The sequence below is a fragment of the Aythya marila genome, assembly GCF_965140915.1.
Source record: "Aythya marila genome assembly, chromosome: 16".
NCBI classification, from domain to species: Eukaryota; Metazoa; Chordata; class Aves; order Anseriformes; family Anatidae; genus Aythya; species Aythya marila.
The window spans coordinates 14655005-14675235 of record NC_139057.1 but is presented as its reverse complement, the minus strand read 5'-3'; the positions used below and the strand labels follow the sequence as shown (position 1 = coordinate 14675235).

The following is a 20231-nucleotide window of genomic DNA, read 5'->3' as shown; positions in this document are numbered from 1 at the left end:
ACTTGCTGGGAGAGGACGATGCTCCCCAACAGCAACACAAGGAGCCACCTGACAGCCATGGGCTGGATACGGCCAAGGGCAGAGGATCATTTTCCAGTGCTATGGTGAGTTCTCTTTGAGATGGTGTTTTCAGTGTTAGACAGATTAAGCTGTGTCCTGTGTGTGTCACCAGCATAGAGGTTGCTGGTCCCTATGGAGTTGCATTTTCAGGGGAAAACACTAAGCTTTGGGACTTGCTTCCTTAGGTGTTCAAAAGAGGTAAGGTTGTGGGGTCAGCAGGATGCCAGCATCTCCTCTCTTGCAAACTTTTGGGAGTGAGTGTGGTGGTAGCAGGGTGGTTTTTTTGTAATGTATATGTGCCAGGAGGAGGGTAACAGGGCCTAAAAAAAAACAACAATCAAAGAACGTACAATTGTGAGAAGTGGAAAACTTGTAGAAGGTACCAGAACATTGCAGCATTTTTGTACATGCAGACCTTAGCAGTGAATGCAGAACATCCTCTGTGTACAAAAGAAAGCAGCTAAACATGCATGATAGATATGCTGTGCTTTTGTGGGCATGGGCCACATGAAATCAGGCACATGAGCTGCTGGGCCTTTAGGGTGTTTAGCTGCATTAGCTCCCTTCTCAGACTCCAGGTTTCTACAGACATTATAAAAGGTGATGACATTAATGTATGCTGCTCAGAACTTGACATTCCTCCTGCAATGCTGTCCCTTTTATAAAGCACCAAGTACTTCAAAGAAGTGGAAAACAATATATCTTGCTCAGAAATGAACTGCCTGGATGGAAAGCACTGTCAGCAAAAATTGTTTTATTTCCTGCATACAAAACCATTAACCTCATAAATGATAGGAGATACAAACCGTGAACAATAAAAGATACCAAAGGAAGGGTGTGGTCCCTGCCTGGGACCAGCGACTCTCCAAGGACGCAGAGGACAGCTATGGGCTTGCCCCAAGGCTGAAGGCACTGCAGGGAGAGCAGCATCCAAGCAGAGGTCACCAGTCACAGGCCACAAGAAGAAATGTCCCAATGGCACGGTCTGCTCCCCTCCTCAGGGTGACGCTGTTGGTCCCTGGTTTCAGGTGCTGCTGGTGTGCTCCACTCGCTGGTACTGCCCGTGTGCGCAGCTCGCTCCTCTTGCACGCTTACACCCGCTCCCTTCCCACAGCCTGGGGGTGATGCTGGAGGTCAGCTGGTGCTACTGCTGCTCACTGCCAGTCCGGAGACTTGCAGCAGCCACCCCTCCTGGCCACCTCCCTCCTCATTGTGGCACTGCACAGCCTCCCTCCACTCCGGCATTTCTTGCCCTGTCACCTCCTTCACAGCCAGAAACGCACAAATCCCACTTGACCTGTCCCACCTTGCCAGGAATCACAGGCTTTGCATGGAAATGGCTGGGTGAGAGCCCATGGTCTGACACTGGGAGATGTCTCTGGCCCAGAGGAGGAGCACGAGTCCAGGATCCCAAGGGAAAGGACAGGAATATTGTTCCCTCCTGTAGCCTAGACCTGCACCATGTTCTGGTGCTGTTCTCCTCCTGTCACCTGCAAGCTTTGGTATCAGCCCTTTTCTCCAAAAATCACCAGTGACCTTGAGCAGCATGGCTGTAGGGCCCAGGACAGTGACCCGCTGACAAAAACATGTTGCAGCCCTCACAGCCCATCCCACAGCCTGGCCATACACCTGAGATGTTCTTGGTGGCACTGACCAGGCTGGGACTGCCCTGTACCATGGATCTCAGGTAGGGCTGGTGGGAAGCACCCAAAGCCTGCACTCAGGTTGGCACACGTACCGTTTCCTGGAGAACTGCTGGTCTATCTCCTCTAAGGACTGCCCTTTTGTTTCTGGAACAAAAAGGTAAATGAATATAACAGCCATCACTCCCATCAGTCCGTAGAGAAGAAACATCCAGGAGAAACCAATGGCGTCTGCAGAGAGATTCAAACACAGGAAGGGTCCATCAGAGGTAAGTCGCATCGTGGGATGCAAAGGAAGCTGGCTGCTTACTACAAAACGCTCACTGGTACCGGACAGGGAAAGCTCCTTATCTGCAAGGCCTGGGCTAGGAAGCAGCGAGGGAAAAGGATGGTTCACAGCAGGCTTTGCCAGCAGTACCACCGAAGGAGGGAGAAAACTGAGCTCCAGGGCCCAACAGTGCCATGTGAATGCCTCAACCAGGAGCTCTGCTACCGAGAAACTTTGTAAAGCTACTGGCATGAGAGCTGCAAACCCCACGGTTCCCTGACAGTGCAGCATTACAGCCCAGCCCAGTGGGTGAAGGATGATTTTTATGAAATGGGTGATGGAGGAGCTCAGACCAGTGTCACTGGTGCCTGCATTTTTCTGCTCTCACAGGCATTGGGGTCACAGCTGTTCCAGTGCCCAGTCCCCATGGTTCCAAACACCACTTGCTCTCCAAATGGCTGTGGTGGCCATCTTCACTAACCCACCTGTGGGAAATGGGGGGACAGGGACGGACACTTACCAATAAGGTCAAGGAAGGAGAGGCTGATCAGTAAATTGGCGGCCCAGTTAAAGCTGTTGCAGAAAGCAAAGGCTCTTCCTCTTATTCCAGCTGGGTAGATCTCACTGAGGACCAGCCAGGTCACTGCACAGATCAGAGACGAGAAAGATGGTTGTGTGGTTTAAGAAACACATTTGGGAAACGAGTGTGGAATATTTGGCAAGGGTTTTATAGAGAGCCAAACTCTGGCTTCACCCAACACCCGCTGCTGTTGGTGGTGAGCAATGATCATTGGTCTCAGGGTCAGGTCACAGCAGAGCACTTTGAAACTCCCATGCTCGGCACTGTGGAGGGATGAGATGCCAACAAACAGACCCAGTCAGCAAAAAACAAAGCAGGGGACTTGGCCATTCAGCAGATGGGAAAATATCGGCATATCTGCCATCAGGACTTGCTCTTGTAGAGAAAGGAGAAGGGGTAGATTAAAGAGAAAATGTTGTATTTGGGCTAAAGTCAGAGCTGGGAGCAGAATGCATCTTGAAGCACTCTCTCCTATCCTAGGGTTATTTTGATTGAAATGATTTAGAGGGTCACTGCCAAACTCCCGAGGCTTGCTGTGCACTTATGTTTTTCCTTCAGCTAGATGCTGTTTTCTCCCATCAAAGCCCTTAAAACAGCAAGTGCCAGAAAATGCTAGAACTCGCATGGAAGCAAGAACTAGTCTCTGTTCTCATCTGATAAATAACGATTTTGGAAGCCGACACTGAGAAACTTTCAGGGAGGTTCCATTTTCCAGCTCTGTTGCTGACTTTCTGGAGAAGCTCCTCAGTACCTACCCAGCCCTCTCTTTTCTTCCTTGTCGGGGTGCTGTGAAGATTAGGTAGTGCTTGTGGGACGCTCTGATTTTGCAATGAGCACGACAAGGGGGAAAAAATTACATGAGTAGTGATAGCATGGACAAGAAGGTTATTATGATGCTGCACCAGCCCCACAGCCAACAGAGCTGCAAGACGAGGAAATGATTCAGGAGGCTGAAGGGGATGTATTTCCAATTTCCAGACACTCAGCGGCTTGGTAAAGCAGATGCATAATGAATGTTTCAAGCGGACTATGAAGATCAGCCCCAGCTTTATCCTCTGGGTTAGCACAAGGATATATAAACACCATACTTACTTGGTCCAAATCCAATTGAGAATGCGCTCACGAAAGCCATCATGCTCAGCAGCGTAATCCAATTTAAAACCATATGTTCCGTCGGGGGAGCACCACCAAAAGGAGGGCCTGAGCTCTCTTCTCCTGTCTCTGTTTTGGACTGACTTGCCAAGCCCATCTTCTGGGTGTGGGGAGAGTCAGTAACAGCCGCCCTGCTCCGAGCACTGGCAAAGGCTTTTGTAAGGCTCTTTGCAGCAGCAGAATCAGCTCCCCCCTGCCTGCTGCCTTCACCTAACGCTGGTGGGATGTGTGACCCAGTGGGCTGGGAGGACAGGGGGGTCAGGGGGTGCTGGCTGAGGCTGTGGGATGCGTTGGGGTCTGCGGCTGCCGTGCAGTCCCTGGCCATGGCCAGTGGAGCGATGCAGCTGGTGAGGCCAATGGTGGTGACAGAGATTGCCATCACCACGCAGCCGGCGATGAGCAGCACTCTCCTGCCAGCCTTGTCCGCAAACGCCATCGCGACGAGCGTGGCCACCACCTTTATTGCCCCCAGCCCAACAGAGGCCAGGATGGCAGAGGAGTTGCTCTGGAATCCCACCGAGTGGAAGATTTTGGAGGCATAGCCCAGCACGTTGGGCTGCCCAGTGAACTGCTGGAAGAGCACCAGGCCCAGGCCCACCAGAGTGCGTCTTCTCATGTTGTCTCTGGTCCTGAAAAGGTCCAGAAATGAGTAGTGCTTCTCCTTATAGGACTCCTGCTTTGCTGCCTCTCTGTCCTCAGCAGTCTGCAGTTGAATGAGACCCTTCTGGCAGTCTGAGTCCCACGAGTTTAATTTAACGGGGTTCACTGGGAGAAAGAGGATGCTGAGGAACTGCATGGCTGTCGGGGCAATGGCCAGTCCAAACATGTACCTCCATCCCTCATCCACGTCCGCAAAGACGTAATTCAGTGCATACGACAGCAGGATGCCCACAGTGATGCCTGCTTCGTAGAGAGACACCAGCAGCCCTCGCTGATGGGCCGCCACCATCTCCGAGACATAGATGCAGCAGGCCATGGACGAGACAGAAATGGCAAAGCCCACGGTCATGCGCCCAATGACCAGCCCAATGAACGACCTTGCCAACGTCAGAATAAGGCTGCCGAACAGCAGGACCAAGTTGCTGACCAGGATTGCTCTCCTCCGGCCATGGCGGTCAATGAGGATGCCCCCCACCAGAGAGGCAAGAAGCGCTCCGATGAGGAGGGAGCTCACCAGAACTTCCTGCCTGAAGCAGCCGAGGTGAAAGTCTGTCTGCAGCTGCAGCAGTGCACCAGAGATAATGCCCAGCTCGTATCCAAATATCAGCCCGCCCAGGAGGGAGACTGTAGCGGACAGCAGGAGGACCAGCAGGGCACGACCTGGAAAACAAGCAAGCAATGCGAGGTTCAGTCTTCTGGCTCTAGCAGGAAAGCTATCAGCAGGCACAATCTGGAAAAAGCTTTTCCAGGACACACAAAGTTTTCTATTTACAAAGCTAAACTCCCTCAGCCATGTATACAGGCACTTGCACATACACAACCTCCCAGGCTGGCACCCACTGCCATGGACTGCAGGGGCACTCACTGGAGTGCGGAACCATGAAAACAGGGCTGTGTTAGCAAAGCAAAGACTTGTATTTAAGTGGAGGACAGTGATCTGCTTTCCTGGAGTTGTGCAGGGACCCACCGTGGTCCCTCTTCATTGTTATAATGGCAAAAACTGTTCTGGGCAGGAAATGCAGCTTCCACTTTTTGGGTTTGGACTCCCTCTGTGTTACCATTATAAAGTTTCAGTCCATGGTTTGCAGCTTAGAAGCACCTGTAGGAAAAGAGCCATCCCTTGTCACCTGTGAATTTCATAAGTCACTCACTGGGACGGACTTGCCCTAGCCCAGTCCTCTTCATTACGGCTCCCCTTCCCTCCAATATCTCACCTGATTCCTTCTTCAAGCTCCGCACAATTCCAGGATGAAACAAGTGTTGCTGCCCAGCGCTCTGCATGCAGCACCTTTTCCCCTTAACCAGTTTTCAAGAAGGCCCTGCTGTTTTCCAGGCAGCCCTCTTTCCACGTCAGTGGACATCCTATGTTCACCCACAGAAGCTTATGTTTCTGAACTTCATTTTTGTTGTTGTGAAGCATTTATCACGGAAATACCAAGTTACTAAACAACCCCAGGATCCATGGGGGGTGGCACTCTACTTAAAGCTTACTGAACTATCAACTTCTTTTTTTTTCCAGTCCCCTTCTGAGCCCAGGTAAAGGGAGAAATGGTTGGCCAAGTCAGTAAGTTGTTAAAGATGTTGCCTCCTTTCTTTCCTCTAACTTAGTTTTACAGATCATTTGTGAATGGCAATAACCAAGGCAGCAGTTTTCCCGTTAACATCTCCTCATCAGTAAAGTGGTGTCCTATAGGTATGGCCTTATTTATTATGTGATTATGTGGCCAGAAAACTCCCCCAGTATGTGCATTCCCTCTGAACTACAGCCCAGTAACAACTCCAGGCTCTACAATCTCACTAAAAATAAAAGCTTCAGACCTCAGGATTGCAAGGTAAGGAGTGGGAATTCAAAGCCTGCAGTGAGAGCTGATGAATGCCACATGCACTTCAACCTAAGCTGAAAATCTAAGGAAACTTTCTTAAAAAAAAAAAAATAATAATAATAGTAAAAAAGCAGCATTAACTATTTCACTGCTGAGTACATTAGTGGGAGGTTGATGGCTGTTCTTTGCAGCTGCAGGCAGGAACAAACATTGGGATGAAGCAGCAGGACAGTTACTTTCTGTCAAAGTTTGCAAAGCTGGGGATGGGGATTTAAATTAAATTTTCTATTGTCAAAGAGACAGCAGAGAGGAAGTCTTCTGCTGACAGGACCACAGCCCTCAGTTCCTGGGGGGCCCCGCCTAGCCTCTAACAGCTGCGTTTACCTTGAGTCTGAGCGAGAGAATTTGGACTGCTTTGACAGAGACAAGAGAGAAACCAGAAACAGTAAGCAGAAAAATCTGACTTACAGGAAATAAGGATGAATGCACAATGTAGTTAAAAATGCTGCTCACAAGAGTTTACTCCTCCTAGCTAATCCTGAACTCTTGGCATTACTTTGTGGGGGTGACTCTGATTTCTTCACCTCTCCTTCTCTAGCTCTTGGTACCCAGGATCACCAAGCCAGGCAAACCTTCTTGGGCTGATCTAGCTCTGCAGCACAAACTTCCTGAGCTGAAAAGCTCCCTGTTGGCTGCCCCAAATACAAGAAGTGATTCTTTGACCTTGCCTTTCTCATACAGCTGAGCATGCAAGTTTAGTAAGTATTTAAGCTTACTTAAAATAAGAAAAAACAACAGCATAAGCAAAGCAAACTGAACCCAAACTAACCAACCCGCCCCAACCAACCCTACAAAAACAAGGTGCTTGCTGCACACGCTTCTCGCCCTGGGGAGAGGATGAAAGGGTGAAGATGTGCGAGCCGTGAGTCATGTCACTGAGCGTGGCAGAGGGGAGCGCACGCAGCGTGACAGCCCCCACTGCGAGGGGATCTTGGGGGAACAGCAGTGGCAGTGACCTGCCTCCCCCAGTCCCAAATCGAAAGGCACAGGTAAAGTGCATGAGTTTGCAGGTTTCTGCTGTAACACCCTGGATTCCAGCACATAATGCTATCTGTCTTCTCACATTGCCTTTGTTTAATTAGAAATACTCACAGCTTCATACTCCCAGCCTCAGTAGACCGTATGTGGAAAGAATGAGGCCACAGCCACCAGCCCGTGGAAAACTTTTCTCACCCTGCCTACGGGTTTTTTCCCCTCACAAGCTGTGTTTAATAGGAAACGTCCCTATTCAGCCTATAATCACAGCTAGCACTAAAGGTTATATCTGGGCGATAGCTATGTTTATAATTGTATTTATTCTGTATCCCTCTTTCCCTCGTGCTACTTGTGCCATTCCAGCTAGAAGCTGATCCCTGCCACCACGCTGTGTGACCACCTGCACCGTTTTTATCATTCCTTGTACACAGGTTACGCAGATAATTAGAAAAAATATTTGCTCACTGAGAACAAAAGTCTTCACACAAAGCGGGCAAGCCATTAGCTTCAAGCCACCAAGTGGGTTCGGTACAGGCAGCCCTGCTGCGAATGCCACAGCTGATCCGATCAGACTTTGCAGCTTTCCTTGTTAACTTAGTGGGCAGCAACAGTTCACGAACTCTGCGTGGGATCTGGCTCGGTACAGAGGCTGTTCTGGAGCTGCCGGGGTACCGGGGACCTTTCAGAGCTCATCAGGACGGCGAAGCCGGTGGGTCTCACGGGGAGCTGCGCCAGCACATCCCCTGCCCGTGGCAAAACCTGGGGGGAGGGCTGTGGTCCAGGGCGGTGCTGGCGGCTGCCCCCAGCCTGGTTCGCCTTCCCTCGCCCCGCTCATGCTTCTGGGCCGGCCTTAGGGGCCGAGCCGCAGGAAATTACTGCTGTTTTGCTGCTGGAAGCGCTAAAAAAAAAAAAAAAAAAAAAAAAAAAAAAAAAAAAGGAAAAAGAAAAAAAGAAAAGCTGGGCGGGGGAAGCAAAGAGGGAGGGAAGGAGGCAGAGAGATGCAGCCGCAGCCTTCAGGAAAAGTGGCCAAGTTGCCAACTTCTCTCCGCCGCTCGCAGGGGGCCGCCTGCCCGCCTGCCGCCCCCCCCGGCCCCTCCCGACCCCCCCCCCCGAGCCACTCACCCATGGCAGCCCCGGGGCGCTCCGCAGCGGGGCCGGAGCGGGGCCGTGCAGCGCCACGTCGCTCCTCGTCCTGCCTCCCGGGCCGGGCAGCCTGGGGCTTGTAGTCACCCTGCCCGCCCCCGGGGGGGGTCCCCGACCGGGAGAAGGGGGTGGGAGGGATGGGGAGGGGATGGGGCGGCGGTACTCGCTCGGCCCGCGGTCCCCGGGAGGGGAAAGGAGCGGCCGGGGGCGCTTCGGGGGGTGCCGGCTCCGTCCCGGGGGGGCTCGGTGGGGTCCGGAGCAGGACCCGACCGTGCCCGGCCTCCGCAGGCTCGCGGCGATGCTCGGCTTTGCTGCTGCGGAGTGGAAAGGCTCCGGACAGCCCGCAGGAGGTGGGCTGGAAAAGCTTTTCGGAGGCTCCGCTGGAAAGGCGAGGAAAGGCTGCTGGGAGAGGAGGGAGCGGTTCAGAGCCGGGACGGGGCAGCAGGGCTGAGCGGGGACTCTCACCTTGCTCTCGGCTTGGAGACACGGGGTCGGGCTCTCGGGCTCGTCTCCCTGCAGCAGCACAGTGCTCCATGAGGCACCGTGCCTCCGCGGCCAGCTTGCCGTGCAATTAACATTCCTGCTCCGCGCAGTGGGACAGAAACCTTCCTGCTGCCTACTGCATCAAAGCCACTGGGACTTCAACTTGGATTCAAGATTTTTTTTTTTTTCTTTTTTCCTGAATCTGAGGCGAAATTCATGTATCCCAAATCTGAGTTTGTAAAAGCACTTCACAAAAGTTGCTACGGTTAGAAGTGTTTTCAGAACGCTTTAACACGGTGCAAACGTTGTCCCTCGGTGCTGTTTGTGCAAACTGCTGTTGCTGGACGTGCTGCGATGTGGTGAAGTACGTGTGTGTGCCGAGAAGCATGTGCAGTGCTCAGAAATTTGCTGTCACCCAGCTAGCACAGGGACCAGAGCAGGGACAAGGCTTTGGGGTGGGCTTGCACAGCTTTTCCCAGGGCCATGCCACACGGACTGCAGCCGAAGGATAAGTGGAATTGACCATAAATGACCATAAGCCTGCATTGTGGACTGGTATGTGACTGCATGTAACACACCATGGAGCCTGTGCTGGTAAAGCTTTTTGGACTGGGATTTTGACTCAGTCCTGGGTCGGGCTGGGGACAGTCTGCATCAGCGGCCATTGCACCTGTGGCTGCAGAGCAGGCACAGACCTCTGACACAGACAAAAGTAAACAGGTTGGGTAAGGAAGGAAAAACACGTGATGTCTTTTAAAAGAGCTTTTCAGTGGTCATTCCACGTGTTAATGAGGAATTTAGAAAAATATTTAAGGAATCCTTGTTCTTCTATGTAGGGGGATGCATGCCATGTTGCCATTCTGGGACCAGTTGTTCTAATTCTTTATTGTCTTTTATTTATTTATTATTATTTTTTTCTCCAGTTCATAGTTTTGGGATGCCTTGGGCAGGCAATGCTGGATCATGTATGTCCTTTCAGCCTGTCTGTTGGATGTCAGGCATACAGTATGGGCAGCAGCTGATCAAAGGCTTTGTTCTTGCTTCTTCTCAAAGTCATAGTGAATATTAAAAGTGTTTCAAAACGTCTGATTTATAGATTAAGTAAATGCTTCCCATTCATATATTGTTATTTCAATAGAAACATAGAAATAGAAACATGTTATTTCAATGGAAAAATACCTCTTCTGAAACCGTGTGTCTCATACAAACTGACAGCTGCACAGGGATCATACGCACGGCGGAGACTGGCTTCAAACACAGCCAGCCAACAGAGCCCAATGGTGTTCAAAGAAGGAGCTTTTCAATAGGATTTGTAATTCATAATAAGGTAGATTAAATAGCTCTGAAGCCATGACTAGCTGTCACGACACTCAGAGGGAGACTTGCAATTTTCTCTCTTCCCCAAGAACCTGCATATGAGGCCAGTTTATGGTGAACAGACATTACAGCTCTGTGTCTTGGCTCACCTTCCAGATTTTGGGAACTCTGGGAATGCAGCATGATCTTGCCCACGATCTCTGGCCCCCAGAGCCCCTCCCTGGAGCAGAAGCCCAGACATTTGGGGTGCGTTGTGCTAGGAAGTGGAGGAGATGTCACCCCACTGCACCAGGCAGAGAGCCAGGGGAGCAGCAGACCTCAGCAGAGTAAACGCGTCCTGGCTCCATGATCTACAACTTGCGCAAACAATTCCTGCACATTTTACTACGCTCCTTTTCAAATGAATTCAGTGTGAGAAGGATAAGAAATTATATTTTCTCCATGGTCACTCAGCATTTATTTATCTGCCAGCATAAAGCCACCCCTGACATTTTCTGGAGGCTTCCTGTTCTCTGGCAGGGTAATAAACATTATTAGCAAAGACAGCAGGGAGGCGAGGTCCTGGGGAGTACAGCAGAGCTTTATGGTATGTTTGCAAAAGGCGGCCAAAAAGATTACATCAATATCTGCAGAAATACAGCTGCAGCATCGGCACTGTGCGTGGCTGTGGGTTACAGTCCTCTGAAACCACACCACAAAAATATGCTGTGATGTGCAGCGGGGATAATGTTGGGAAAAAAAAATAATCTTCCTTTGTGGGTTTTAAAGTGCCATACATCTTTCTTATTGTACCATTCCTAGTAAATGGGCACTGGGGGCCTGCTGAAGTCTGTAGTTGTGGTCCTTGAGTCCTTTAGCTGCACATGAGAGGGGCTGGGAAGGGCTGGGTCCGCAGGGACCAGCTGTGCCCGTGGCCATGCAGCAGCTCACACCTCGTGTCTGCCGGTGTGTTTCTAGCCTTGCTGTCTCCTGAGATGCTCTCCTCCTTGTCTCGAGGTTGCGTGTTTTGGCATTGCCATTTCTCCATCTGATCCTTATCGCACTCTTGGCTGCTGGATGTCAGAGCAGCGAGGGCGCATTCCTGCTTCGCAGTGAATAGAAACACGCCCGGCCTGAGCCGCAAGTATGCGCTGCCTGGCGTGCTCGGCGTTGGCAATAGCAGCCCGCCCTGGGTGACACAGCCATGCAGGCAGCTCTGCGTGGCTGTGATGGTAGCTGGTGCCACAGGGCTGGAGCAGCTGAGACAGCCTGTACAGTCACAAGGGAAAATACCAGTACCAGAGGAGAGAGAAGCCCATCCTGAAAGAGGAGGATGAGGTGTTCAGCAACACTTGTCACATACTCAAGCACATTTTCTCTATAATTGACCCTTAAGAAGGGATTAAAGAGAACATGTTGAAGAAGTTCAGTACAATTATTGAAAAAGATAATGTCCATGAATAGGCTTAGAGTTGGCTGGGATGGAGCTAGCTTGCCAGGCACTTGAATTATTGTGTGCCTGTTTGCAGCCCAGAGAGCTTTCTCATTATTAGGCTAGGTTGCACATATTTTTTCTTTTAACATTATCCAATCTGCATCCTAAAGTCAACAAACAGAAGGATGCTTCCACTGCTGCTGCCTCCTGTTCTCTGCAGCCGTTGCTAACAGGGCACAGACTCTCTCTGCCCCGCTTTGCCTTGCAGAGGACGTGGCAGTGCTTTAACCACTGGCACATTATCAGGGCAGCCTGCAGCACAGGCATGGGGCAGGCTTGGGCTCAGCAGCTCATGCAGCTCAGCATAGGGACAGCAGAGACTTTTACATGTAGATACTTATAAGGAATACCTAAGAGTATATTGCAGTCTGGTGCAATTTTTATTGCTGCAAGCCCATCCATTTCACAGATGTTTGCATCAAAGCAATACATTCTCCTGGGGCAATATCTTTTTTCTTGCAGTGGGTCACCCAGCACATCATGGAAGTTTTTGCAGTCTGGACAGGGCAAGAGCTGCTGGGACCAGAGTGAGCTGCCACTGGTCCTGGCGGCTGCCTGCACTTCCCTGCACACTTCAGGGATGCTTTCACACTGCGCTTGTGGTAAGTGTGGAGCTGCCTCTGTGGGGTGCCTGATGCCCACAGCCCTCGGATTTGGCCAGGTGTGTAACGCTGTGCCTCTCCTTTCCCCTCTTTTCCCCATTGCGATTGCAGTTTGGAATTGCAGGGATGGCAGGAAGCGCAACCAGCTGCGTGGGAAGCAGCGTTGAAAATTCACACACATGAACTGTTACCCCTGAGCCTGCACTTGGCAGGTAGAACAGACCTCTGAGTCCACAGTGCCTTACGTGGGTGGAGGAATTCCCCCAAACCTGCATCCAGCCTTTTCCCAGACTGTCCGGCTCTGAGAGTCGCAGCCTCCCTCCTTAAATAATTTGGGGAGCGAGGGGAGAGCTGCCCGCAGCACTGCTGCCTGCCCAGCACTCAGGGGGTCAGTAGCAGCAGGGCTGTGGGCAGCGCCGTGGGACCCCGCTTGGTTGCCATTAGCTCGGGTTGCTGCACTGAGATTTTTAACTCAGTTACATTGTTTGTGAAAGAGGAGTTTATAAAGGCTTGTCACCAGGAGAACAAAGTTACATAATTAAACAATTTACCAGCGAGTCTGTGGCTTCAGTGAAACTCCCTGGAGTCAGTCAGTACTCCAGTAAAAATACTGGGTGATACCATAAATATTGTAAATGGCTCTAGGCGGTTTCCGAGGGCTATGTCAACTGTTGATTGCATTCAAAAAAAAGAAACGAATAAACGAAATCGCAGGCAAGATGAAATTTAAATAAATAAAATAATGGGAAAAATAAAGCAAAAACATTTTCTTTTGTATTTTGAAAGTGCCGGAGGATGTTTATGGCCAGCATGAGAGGGCCGTTGTGTTTACCAGAATTACGAATGGAGACCATCTGCGTGCACTTGTTTGTAGGCTGTACATCTGCAGGGACAGTGCATGGATGCTTAAACAAAACTCTGCCCCCGACACGGAGAAAGCCCTGTATTTGACTGCTCATGGCACGTGCAAGCTGTGAGCGCGGGGCCCAGGACCGAGCCTGTTCCCCCGGGCCAGCTGCCAGGATCCCGCAGCCCCGCGGGGCCGTGCGGGGGCAGCTTGTGAGCGCTGCCTGAAAGCGCTCCCGAAGCAAGACAAATATTTGCCAGGCGTGCTCCCACCACGCGAGTGAGGAGTAAGCAGTACGGAATGCATTAATAAAATATAAATACCCTGGGAAAAAAAAAAAAAAAAAAAAAACCACGCCGCTTTTCTGCTCCCCGAGAGGAGAAAGCAAGGACGAGAGTGCCCCGCGGCAACTCCGAAGGCCACAACCGAGACATTTTATTTACAGGGACCGCGCCGGGGACCCTCGGAACACAGCCTGCGGGGGCCGGGGCTGCACAGCGCCCGGGAGCGCGGGGATTTCAGGGTGCCCCCAGGCCCCGGGCAGCCGCTCCACGGACAGGGGGGGCCGGGCGGCGGCTCCGGGGCCGTGCCGGGAGCGCTGAGCGGGGAGCACCCGGCGGGGCAGGGCCGGGCCGGGCCCCCGCACGGCGGCCGCCCAAGATGGCGGAGCACAGCGGCGCGGCGTGCATGCGCGGTGAGGTCTCGGCGCCTAAGATGGCGGCGGCCGGCAGCGCCGAGGCTACGGACGGGGTCGCGGCGGCCGTGGGGAACTCGGCCGAGGCCGGGGCGGCCGCGCCGGGCCCGGCGGTGTCCGAGGCTCCGCCGCTACCGGGGCTGCAGCTGGTGCAGCAGGGCGCCGAGGCGCGGGTGTACCGGGGGCGCTTCCTGGGGCGGGCGGCCGTGGTGAAGCTCCGCTTCCCGAAGCGCTACCGGCACCCGGCGCTCGAGGAGCGGCTCAGCCGGCGGCGCACGGCGCAGGAGGCGCGGTCCTTGCTGCGCTGCCGCCGGGCAGGTGGGCACGGCACGGGACGGGGTCTGTGACGGGGCAGCCCTCGTTTCCCGGGGCTAGGGCGGTCCGAGTGTCTGCCAAGGCCCTCCACCGGTTTCTTAGTAAGGTAACACCAATTAACAGCCACCCTCTGCCTTTTTTTTTTTTTTTTTTAATAGGGATTCCGGCCCCAGTGGTCTACTTCGTGGATTATGTGACCAACTGCATATATCTTGAAGATATCGTAGGCTCGATCACCGTTCAAGACCACATTAATTCCGTACAAGACAGTGGAAATGACACCAGTAGCCTCCTTAATTTAGCGGAGAAGATGGGCGAGCTGTTAGCGAGGATGCATGATGAAGACCTTATACATGGGGATCTGACGACTTCCAATGTACTTCTGCGACCGCCCGCGGAGAAGCTGGACTTGGTGTTGATAGATTTTGGACTCAGTTTTATTTCAGGTCTTCCAGAGGATAAAGGGGTTGATTTGTATGTTCTGGAAAAAGCCTTCCTTAGTACTCATCCCAATACAGAAACTCTGTTCAAAGCCCTATTGAAGACCTATGGAGCGACATCTAAAAAGTCTGGCCCTGTGATGAAAAGGCTGGATGAAGTGCGGCTGAGGGGAAGGAAGAGATCCATGGTGGGGTGAAAGCAAGTGTAGGGATGGAGAAATAGTGCTACCTAGGTTCAGCGAGTATGGTTATTTATACTTCCATTTGGTTTTATTTCACAGGTTACTATTTTGATAACTGTGTCTTATATTAAATAAATCTGAATGAATTTGTAACAGTGTCGTAAAGTAATTGTGAGACGCGAGCACACATGAAAGACAACTAAAGGTTATTTCTTTCCTAAATGTTGAATATTTCTTTTAAAATTGAGCTTTCAGTGTCATTCCACGGGCCTTCTTTGTGTAATTAGAATCACACCAAGTGATCTTCCTCAGCCCATGGACTGTAGATTTCTGGGAGGCAGGAGGGGCCTGAGGGTACCAGAACACCTACCAAAGGTAATTAAGACAAATATTTTTCTCAGAAGACTTGCTACAAAGGGCTTAAATACATTACAAAGTCCAGTACACATCCTGAAATTTTTAGGACTATGAATTTCAGGGCATGGGCAATGGCTGAAATAGAGTGCTACACATAAGAAAGTTTAATTTATGTTTTCAGTAGTAATTTTGGCTCTTTTCAGTTGATATTTTTTCCTTAAGTAAAGACAAAAGAATGTGAAGAATGAGTTTGTGCTGGGAAACTTCTCATTTAAGCAAGAAGTCTGCTGTAAACTTTTGGGTTTGCAGCTTTCTAAGTTGGACTACTCAAATTGTGATTGCCTGCCTATGCAGGCAGGGGTATGGCTGTTTTTTTTTGGTAACTTTCCCTATTCTAATTAGTTTTCTGGGTTAATCTGTCTGATAGTGCCAATGTAGGATGGCCCAGAGGAAAAGTTTACAAACCCCACAATAACCAGTCTTCTGCGCTATTAGCAGAATGGGATGTTAGCTGCATGCTGTGTGCGTGAGCTTTCCTGTTTCCTTCATATAATGATTTAAAAGGCAGAACGCAGCTCTCCCTGCGCGATGTGTTGTGCAGGGTGCCTCTACACTGCACGTCGAGGAAGATCTCTGCCCCCCAAGGGGAGGGCATGTTGTTCCCTTACACTGTGGCTGCTGGAAAGCACTTGGGCACGGCTCCGAGTGCAGGCCAGGCTGAAAGGCGGCGGTGAAGCTGCAGGCGCTATGCATCACCTCCATTTGCAGACCTCGGCATCGTCCCTTGCAGACAACCCCGGCCCGTGGCACCAGGCACTAGAAGGCGCTCGCCGAGCCGTGCTGCGCTTTGCGCGGTGGCGCTGCGGTAACGCCGCCGCCCGCCGCTTTCCACTCCAAAGGTTGGGGGTTCGCGTCCCGCAAGTGTCCTAGCGCTGCGGGCTGCCCGTGCCCGGCGCGCATTCACTTCCTTGCCAGAGGAGCCGCCTGGGCGAGTGCTCGGCCCCAGGTGGGGCCCGGGTTCCACCGACCCAGCCACAGCTTTGCCCGAAGTCCCCGTTAACGCCTCACCTTATAGCTTTTTACCTTTGGTATGCAAAAGGAACCCCGCAGCCTTCACCGGGCTATTCCCACAGCTGGTGATGGAAACCAGCACCCCAGGGTTTTGTTTTAACTGCTTGGTGTACCCACTGTGCTCACCCAGTGCAGAACATGCCTGGGCTGGGGGCAAGGAGAAGGAGCTGGGTTTTTGTGCAGAGAACCTCCTTGGAGAGCTCGCACCCAGCACGGCTGCTGCCTGCCGAGTGACTGCAGCAGTGCCAGCAGCGCTCAGTCGCTTTGCACTCCCCAGGCACCCTGGGGTGGAGCAGGGCCTCGTGGCGTGGTGGGAGCAGGTGGATGCGAGCTAACAAGTCCCCTAACGAGGCCTGATGTGAGCCCCGACATGCGGCCCCCCAGCACGCCTGGCCTCCCTGCCCACTGCCCCCATCTGTACAAACATGCTGGGACTGTCTCCTGGTGGTGCCAGGATTGAGTTATGTTTGCAGAGCCCTTTGAAGCGGCCCGTTCCTAACTATCGTGATGTTTATTAAAATGCAGCTCTCTCTGCAGGACCGTGGAGTGGAAACAAAGCTGATGGACTGCAAGTTTTTATGGCCGGGAAGGAGCCCTGCGGCGGAGCTGGGGTCAGCTGCTTGCACGAAGTGCCGGGCTTCTGGCAGGGACCCTGATCTGGCCTCCTGCAATCTGCTGCGTGGTGGTACATCACAACAAGGCAGAGCATTGCAGGTAACGAAAAGCAAAATATTTTGCTTTTTCATTGCACGATAAAACTCCTCATTATTTAAGGGTTGGTTTATGCACATCACTACATTGCTGTAGGGAAAATCAGTAGGAAAATCACAGCCAGCGCATAGCCACAAAGAGGAGACTGGACATGAGGCGTATCCACCCCACACCTCCTGCAGCCTCAGCTCTGTCCCTGGTTGTGCCCTTGGGAGCTGCAGCTTGGATCACGAATCCATGTGATGCTGGGAGAGGCAGAGAGGCTTGCTCTGCCCCAGGCAGGCTGTTTGCAGCAGCCCTAGGGGTGTGCTGGCCTTAACACAGCCCCAAAAAGTCCTGCCTGCTCCCAGAGGGCACTGGAAGGGCTTGCCATGTGAAAGTTGACGTCTTGTATTGCACGCAGCCACTGGGTGTCTCCCTGCCATCATCACCAGCACTGAAAATAAGTCTGCATTTGGGAAAAATGGTCTTTCAACAGAAAATATTTGTAGCTGATGCTGGACAGGCAGCTGGTCACGCTGCTGCTTTCTGCTGCATAAATATTCCTGCTTTTAAAAATGAAGTTCTGTCTCAAGAGACTAATGTCAGGCCTGCCACAAACTGTTAATTTCCAGTGGCTTCCCAGCACGTGCCCCTGCTTGCCTCACACCTGGGCTTCTCCCAAAGCACAATGAACACGAGAGGTGTGCAAACGAGCTGTGGAAAGAAGAATAAATGGAAAGAGGGAATGACAAATGAACGGCAAGTGGAGGGGTTTCATTGGAAGAATTTGCAGTGTTAGGATTTTGAAGGGAATTGCCGGTTATTGATGGAACTGTGCTGTTTTTTTTTTTTTTTTTCCTTATTTTAGTGTCTGACCATTGTCAGTGATTTCTTTTGTGGAAGTGGTTTTACCAGCCTGGCAATACTTTACAGTAATAATGATAAATTCTGTTTTGCCCAGTGATCCAATAAATATGCAACAAATAGAATGTGATTTTTTGGAGACAGATTTGAGCTGTGGACCTATAGGACCACTTTGAAGAAAAACAAATGGGGAAGAAACCACAAACTATTATGGCAAGAAATAGGACTGAAGATGCAGTTGCATAATCGGGGTGTGCTGTTACCATGACTTTTGAACAGTGCCTCTTCTGTGCGGGCAGTCACTGTGTGTATATGTAAAAACTGTGCATACAAGTTATACAGTGTAGGTTTTTTAGTCTAGGCCTTGATGTCTGCAGGAAATTGATATTTTCCAGTTTTGCAAGATGCAAAACATTGATAACCTTTTGCAACCCTCCTCTCCCATCAGCGCTGATAGGAAACCAAGCTAGTGCAATAAAAGCATAAAAGCTCATTTGTAACCCAGAGTTCAGTGTGTGAGGGTCACTACAGAGAGATAAAGCCTCTCTCTGGCCTACGCAGAGCCTGTGTCCCACTGCTGTCCCTTTGGGTGCCACACAGAACCTCTTTCTTCTGCGCTAAGCTCAATGTCCTCTGTCAGTAGCGGAGAGTGATGGCCCAGGAACAAGTGAGGTCTGATCCCAGCGGTGAATAGCGAGCCCAGGGAGGGGTACAGCAAGGGCAGCTGGTGCTGGTGCTGGAAATGTGGTTGATGGAGACACAGTTTACAAGGAAAAAAATGAATTTAACCTGAAATCCTTGAAGGTCCCTGCATAGAGCTCATAACTGGGACAGGCTGGAGGCTGAAGCCTGTGCCCCAAGGGGCTGGGTGGGATGGTGGCAGGGGCTGCCAGGTAGGGATGTGACCCATGTCTGGAAGGGGAAGACAGAGATGTGCTCCCCTTCCCCTGTCCCTCTGCACTGGCAGAAAGGTGCGTCTTCGTAAGAGAAAGAACAGACCGTGGCACTGATGGCTTATTGTTCTTTTGAAGCTTTTTTTTTTTTTTTCATTCACAAGGTTGATTTTGAGAGAAAAAGACTTAAGGAGCTCTTTTGGTCCCCCACATGGCACAGGCTCATACATGTGCTCCCAGTCTGGCTGCTGGCTCTATGGGGTGAGCTGTGCGTGTTTTAAGCCATGGCACTGCTTTGGTGGCCTGAATCTTGCTTTCAGGTCCTCAGCCACTTTCTTCAGCATTTCACCACTGCTCAAGTGACGACGTATGCTGCCATTGCCTGATGTGATGGCATTGAGGTGGCACAGGAACCTCCCACTCATTTCTCTATCCACATAACTTTTTTACTCATCATGTCCAGCAGTTTAAAAAGGCAAGACTTAAAAAAAAAAATCGCCAAAAAAACACCACTGCCACCACCACAAAAACCCCATTGCTCTCTCTTGGTCAGCTCTGTGCTTTCTTTCGGGCACCCGAGAAGAAACAGGAGCATTTGCCAGGGGGCTGGGGCAGCCGCGGGGCCGGCAGCCAGGCGGATGCCGGATCCTCGCTGTGCCAGAGGCCCCCGGCAGTGCCCGGTAAAAGCTTTTGTGTCCCTTCGGCTGCTTGAAAGGAGCCGCGGTGACGCTGTGACATCCCCTTCAGCCCCCTGCCCGGGCTGGGTGTGGGGATTAACTGATTTGTTACTGTTTGTGCAAAATTATTGATGTGCCATGGAGGAGGTGGAGGCCGGAGCCGGAGCAGAGTCCGTTCAGCTGGGGGAAGAGTCCTGGCTCCGTGCTGCCTGTGTCCCCACACTCTTCCTCTCTAACTTCTTGTTCCCTCTGTGCCAGTGATTCATGGTTTTTAGAAGCTTGAGAGAGCTTTTCTCAGTGGGCTCTCTGCTTTTTTTTTGTCCAATTCATTTGTTTCTAACTTCTTTGATGCTCTAGGAGTGACCGGCCGGGAGGTAGTAGCTCTCCAGAGAGCTGGTTAGTTATGACAAGGGAAAGGTTTCTCTGCTGAGCAGGATTTTTAGGCATCTTTCATGTCATGGGCCCAACTCACCCAGGTTTTGAATATGTTTAAAGGACTGGGAAGCTGGTGAAGTACTAAATCAGGTTACTTTGCTTTCCCTTTTTTTCTCCTCGCTGCTCAGCTTCATTTAGCCTCCAATCGCAATGCAAAAAGCAGAGAGAAAACCCAGCTCCCTTGGCTTTGATCTGCTCAATCTGATAGTGCCTCAGATCTGCCTGCTGCCGTCTGTGCCCCTCGCTCAGGCTCCCTGCAGGCACACAGAGACCGGCAGCCACCGCACTGCTCACTGAGCCTTCCCTTGGACACGGGGGGATCCTGCCCCACGCACGCCCCCTTTTTCTTTATGATGTCCCACATCGAAGGCAGATCTGGGAGGAAAACCTGTGCTTGGTTATACCTGGGCAGCTCCCATATTTTCTCTTTGGCTGACAATTGAAGCATCCTTGCTGTGTGACTTTGGCCCAATTACTTTAAGGGCTTAGTCATATGCCTCTCACTTGATTTCTGAGGCTCACA

General features: G+C 51.5%; 2 protein-coding genes and 1 long non-coding RNA gene across 6 annotated transcripts; 2 read left to right on the top strand and 1 right to left on the bottom strand.

Annotated features, from left to right (window-relative positions):
- Positions 1–829: 829 nt before the first annotated feature.
- On the bottom strand, positions 830–9801 carry SLC2A10 (solute carrier family 2 member 10). Of its 4 annotated transcripts, none has more exons than XM_082772962.1 (6): positions 8830–9801; positions 8344–8744; positions 3644–5023; positions 2492–2614; positions 1799–1934; positions 830–1175 (listed from the first exon to the last, which is right to left on the bottom strand). In XM_082772962.1, the coding sequence occupies exons 1-6, from the start codon at positions 8940–8942 to the stop codon at positions 1085–1087; spliced, it is 2244 nt and encodes a 747-aa protein (XP_082629088.1). In that variant the 5' UTR covers positions 8943–9801; the 3' UTR covers positions 830–1084. The 4 variants fall into 4 exon arrangements, with proteins under 4 accessions (XP_082629088.1, XP_082629089.1, XP_082629090.1 ...); XM_082772963.1 differs by having other exon boundaries at positions 1799–1850; XM_082772964.1 differs by lacking the exon at positions 8344–8744.
- On the top strand, positions 7797–12937 carry LOC309884219. The gene is made up of 3 exons (XR_014318577.1): positions 7797–7930; positions 12101–12240; positions 12352–12937. It is a non-coding gene; the product is annotated as an uncharacterized lncRNA (long non-coding RNA).
- A 540-nt stretch (positions 12938–13477) lies between these two features.
- On the top strand, positions 13478–14878 carry TP53RK (TP53 regulating kinase). The gene is made up of 2 exons (XM_082773679.1): positions 13478–14099; positions 14255–14878. Exons 1-2 carry the CDS (start codon positions 13748–13750, stop codon positions 14731–14733), a joined length of 831 nt encoding a protein of 276 aa, XP_082629805.1. The 5' UTR covers positions 13478–13747; the 3' UTR covers positions 14734–14878.
- Positions 14879–20231: the final 5353 nt, after the last annotated feature.

Excerpts from the sequence above, each read along its gene's own strand:
- TP53RK (XM_082773679.1), top strand. The coding sequence starts at position 13,748 with ATGGCGGAGCACAGCGGCGCGGCGTGCATGCGCGGTGAGGTCTCGGCG. Across the intron at positions 14,100-14,254 it reads GCTGCGCTGCCGCCGGGCAG|GGATTCCGGCCCCAGTGGTC; the intron begins GTGGGCACGGCA and ends TTTTTTTAATAG.
- SLC2A10 (XM_082772962.1), bottom strand. The coding sequence starts at position 8,942 with ATGTTAATTGCACGGCAAGCTGGCCGCGGAGGCACGGTGCCTCATGGA. Across the intron at positions 1,935-2,491 it reads CTCCTTCCTTGACCTTATTG|ACGCCATTGGTTTCTCCTGG; the intron begins GTAAGTGTCCGT and ends ATCTCTCTGCAG. Across the intron at positions 1,176-1,798 it reads CAGCAGTTCTCCAGGAAACG|GCTGTGGGAAGGGAGCGGGT; the intron begins GTACGTGTGCCA and ends CATCACCCCCAG.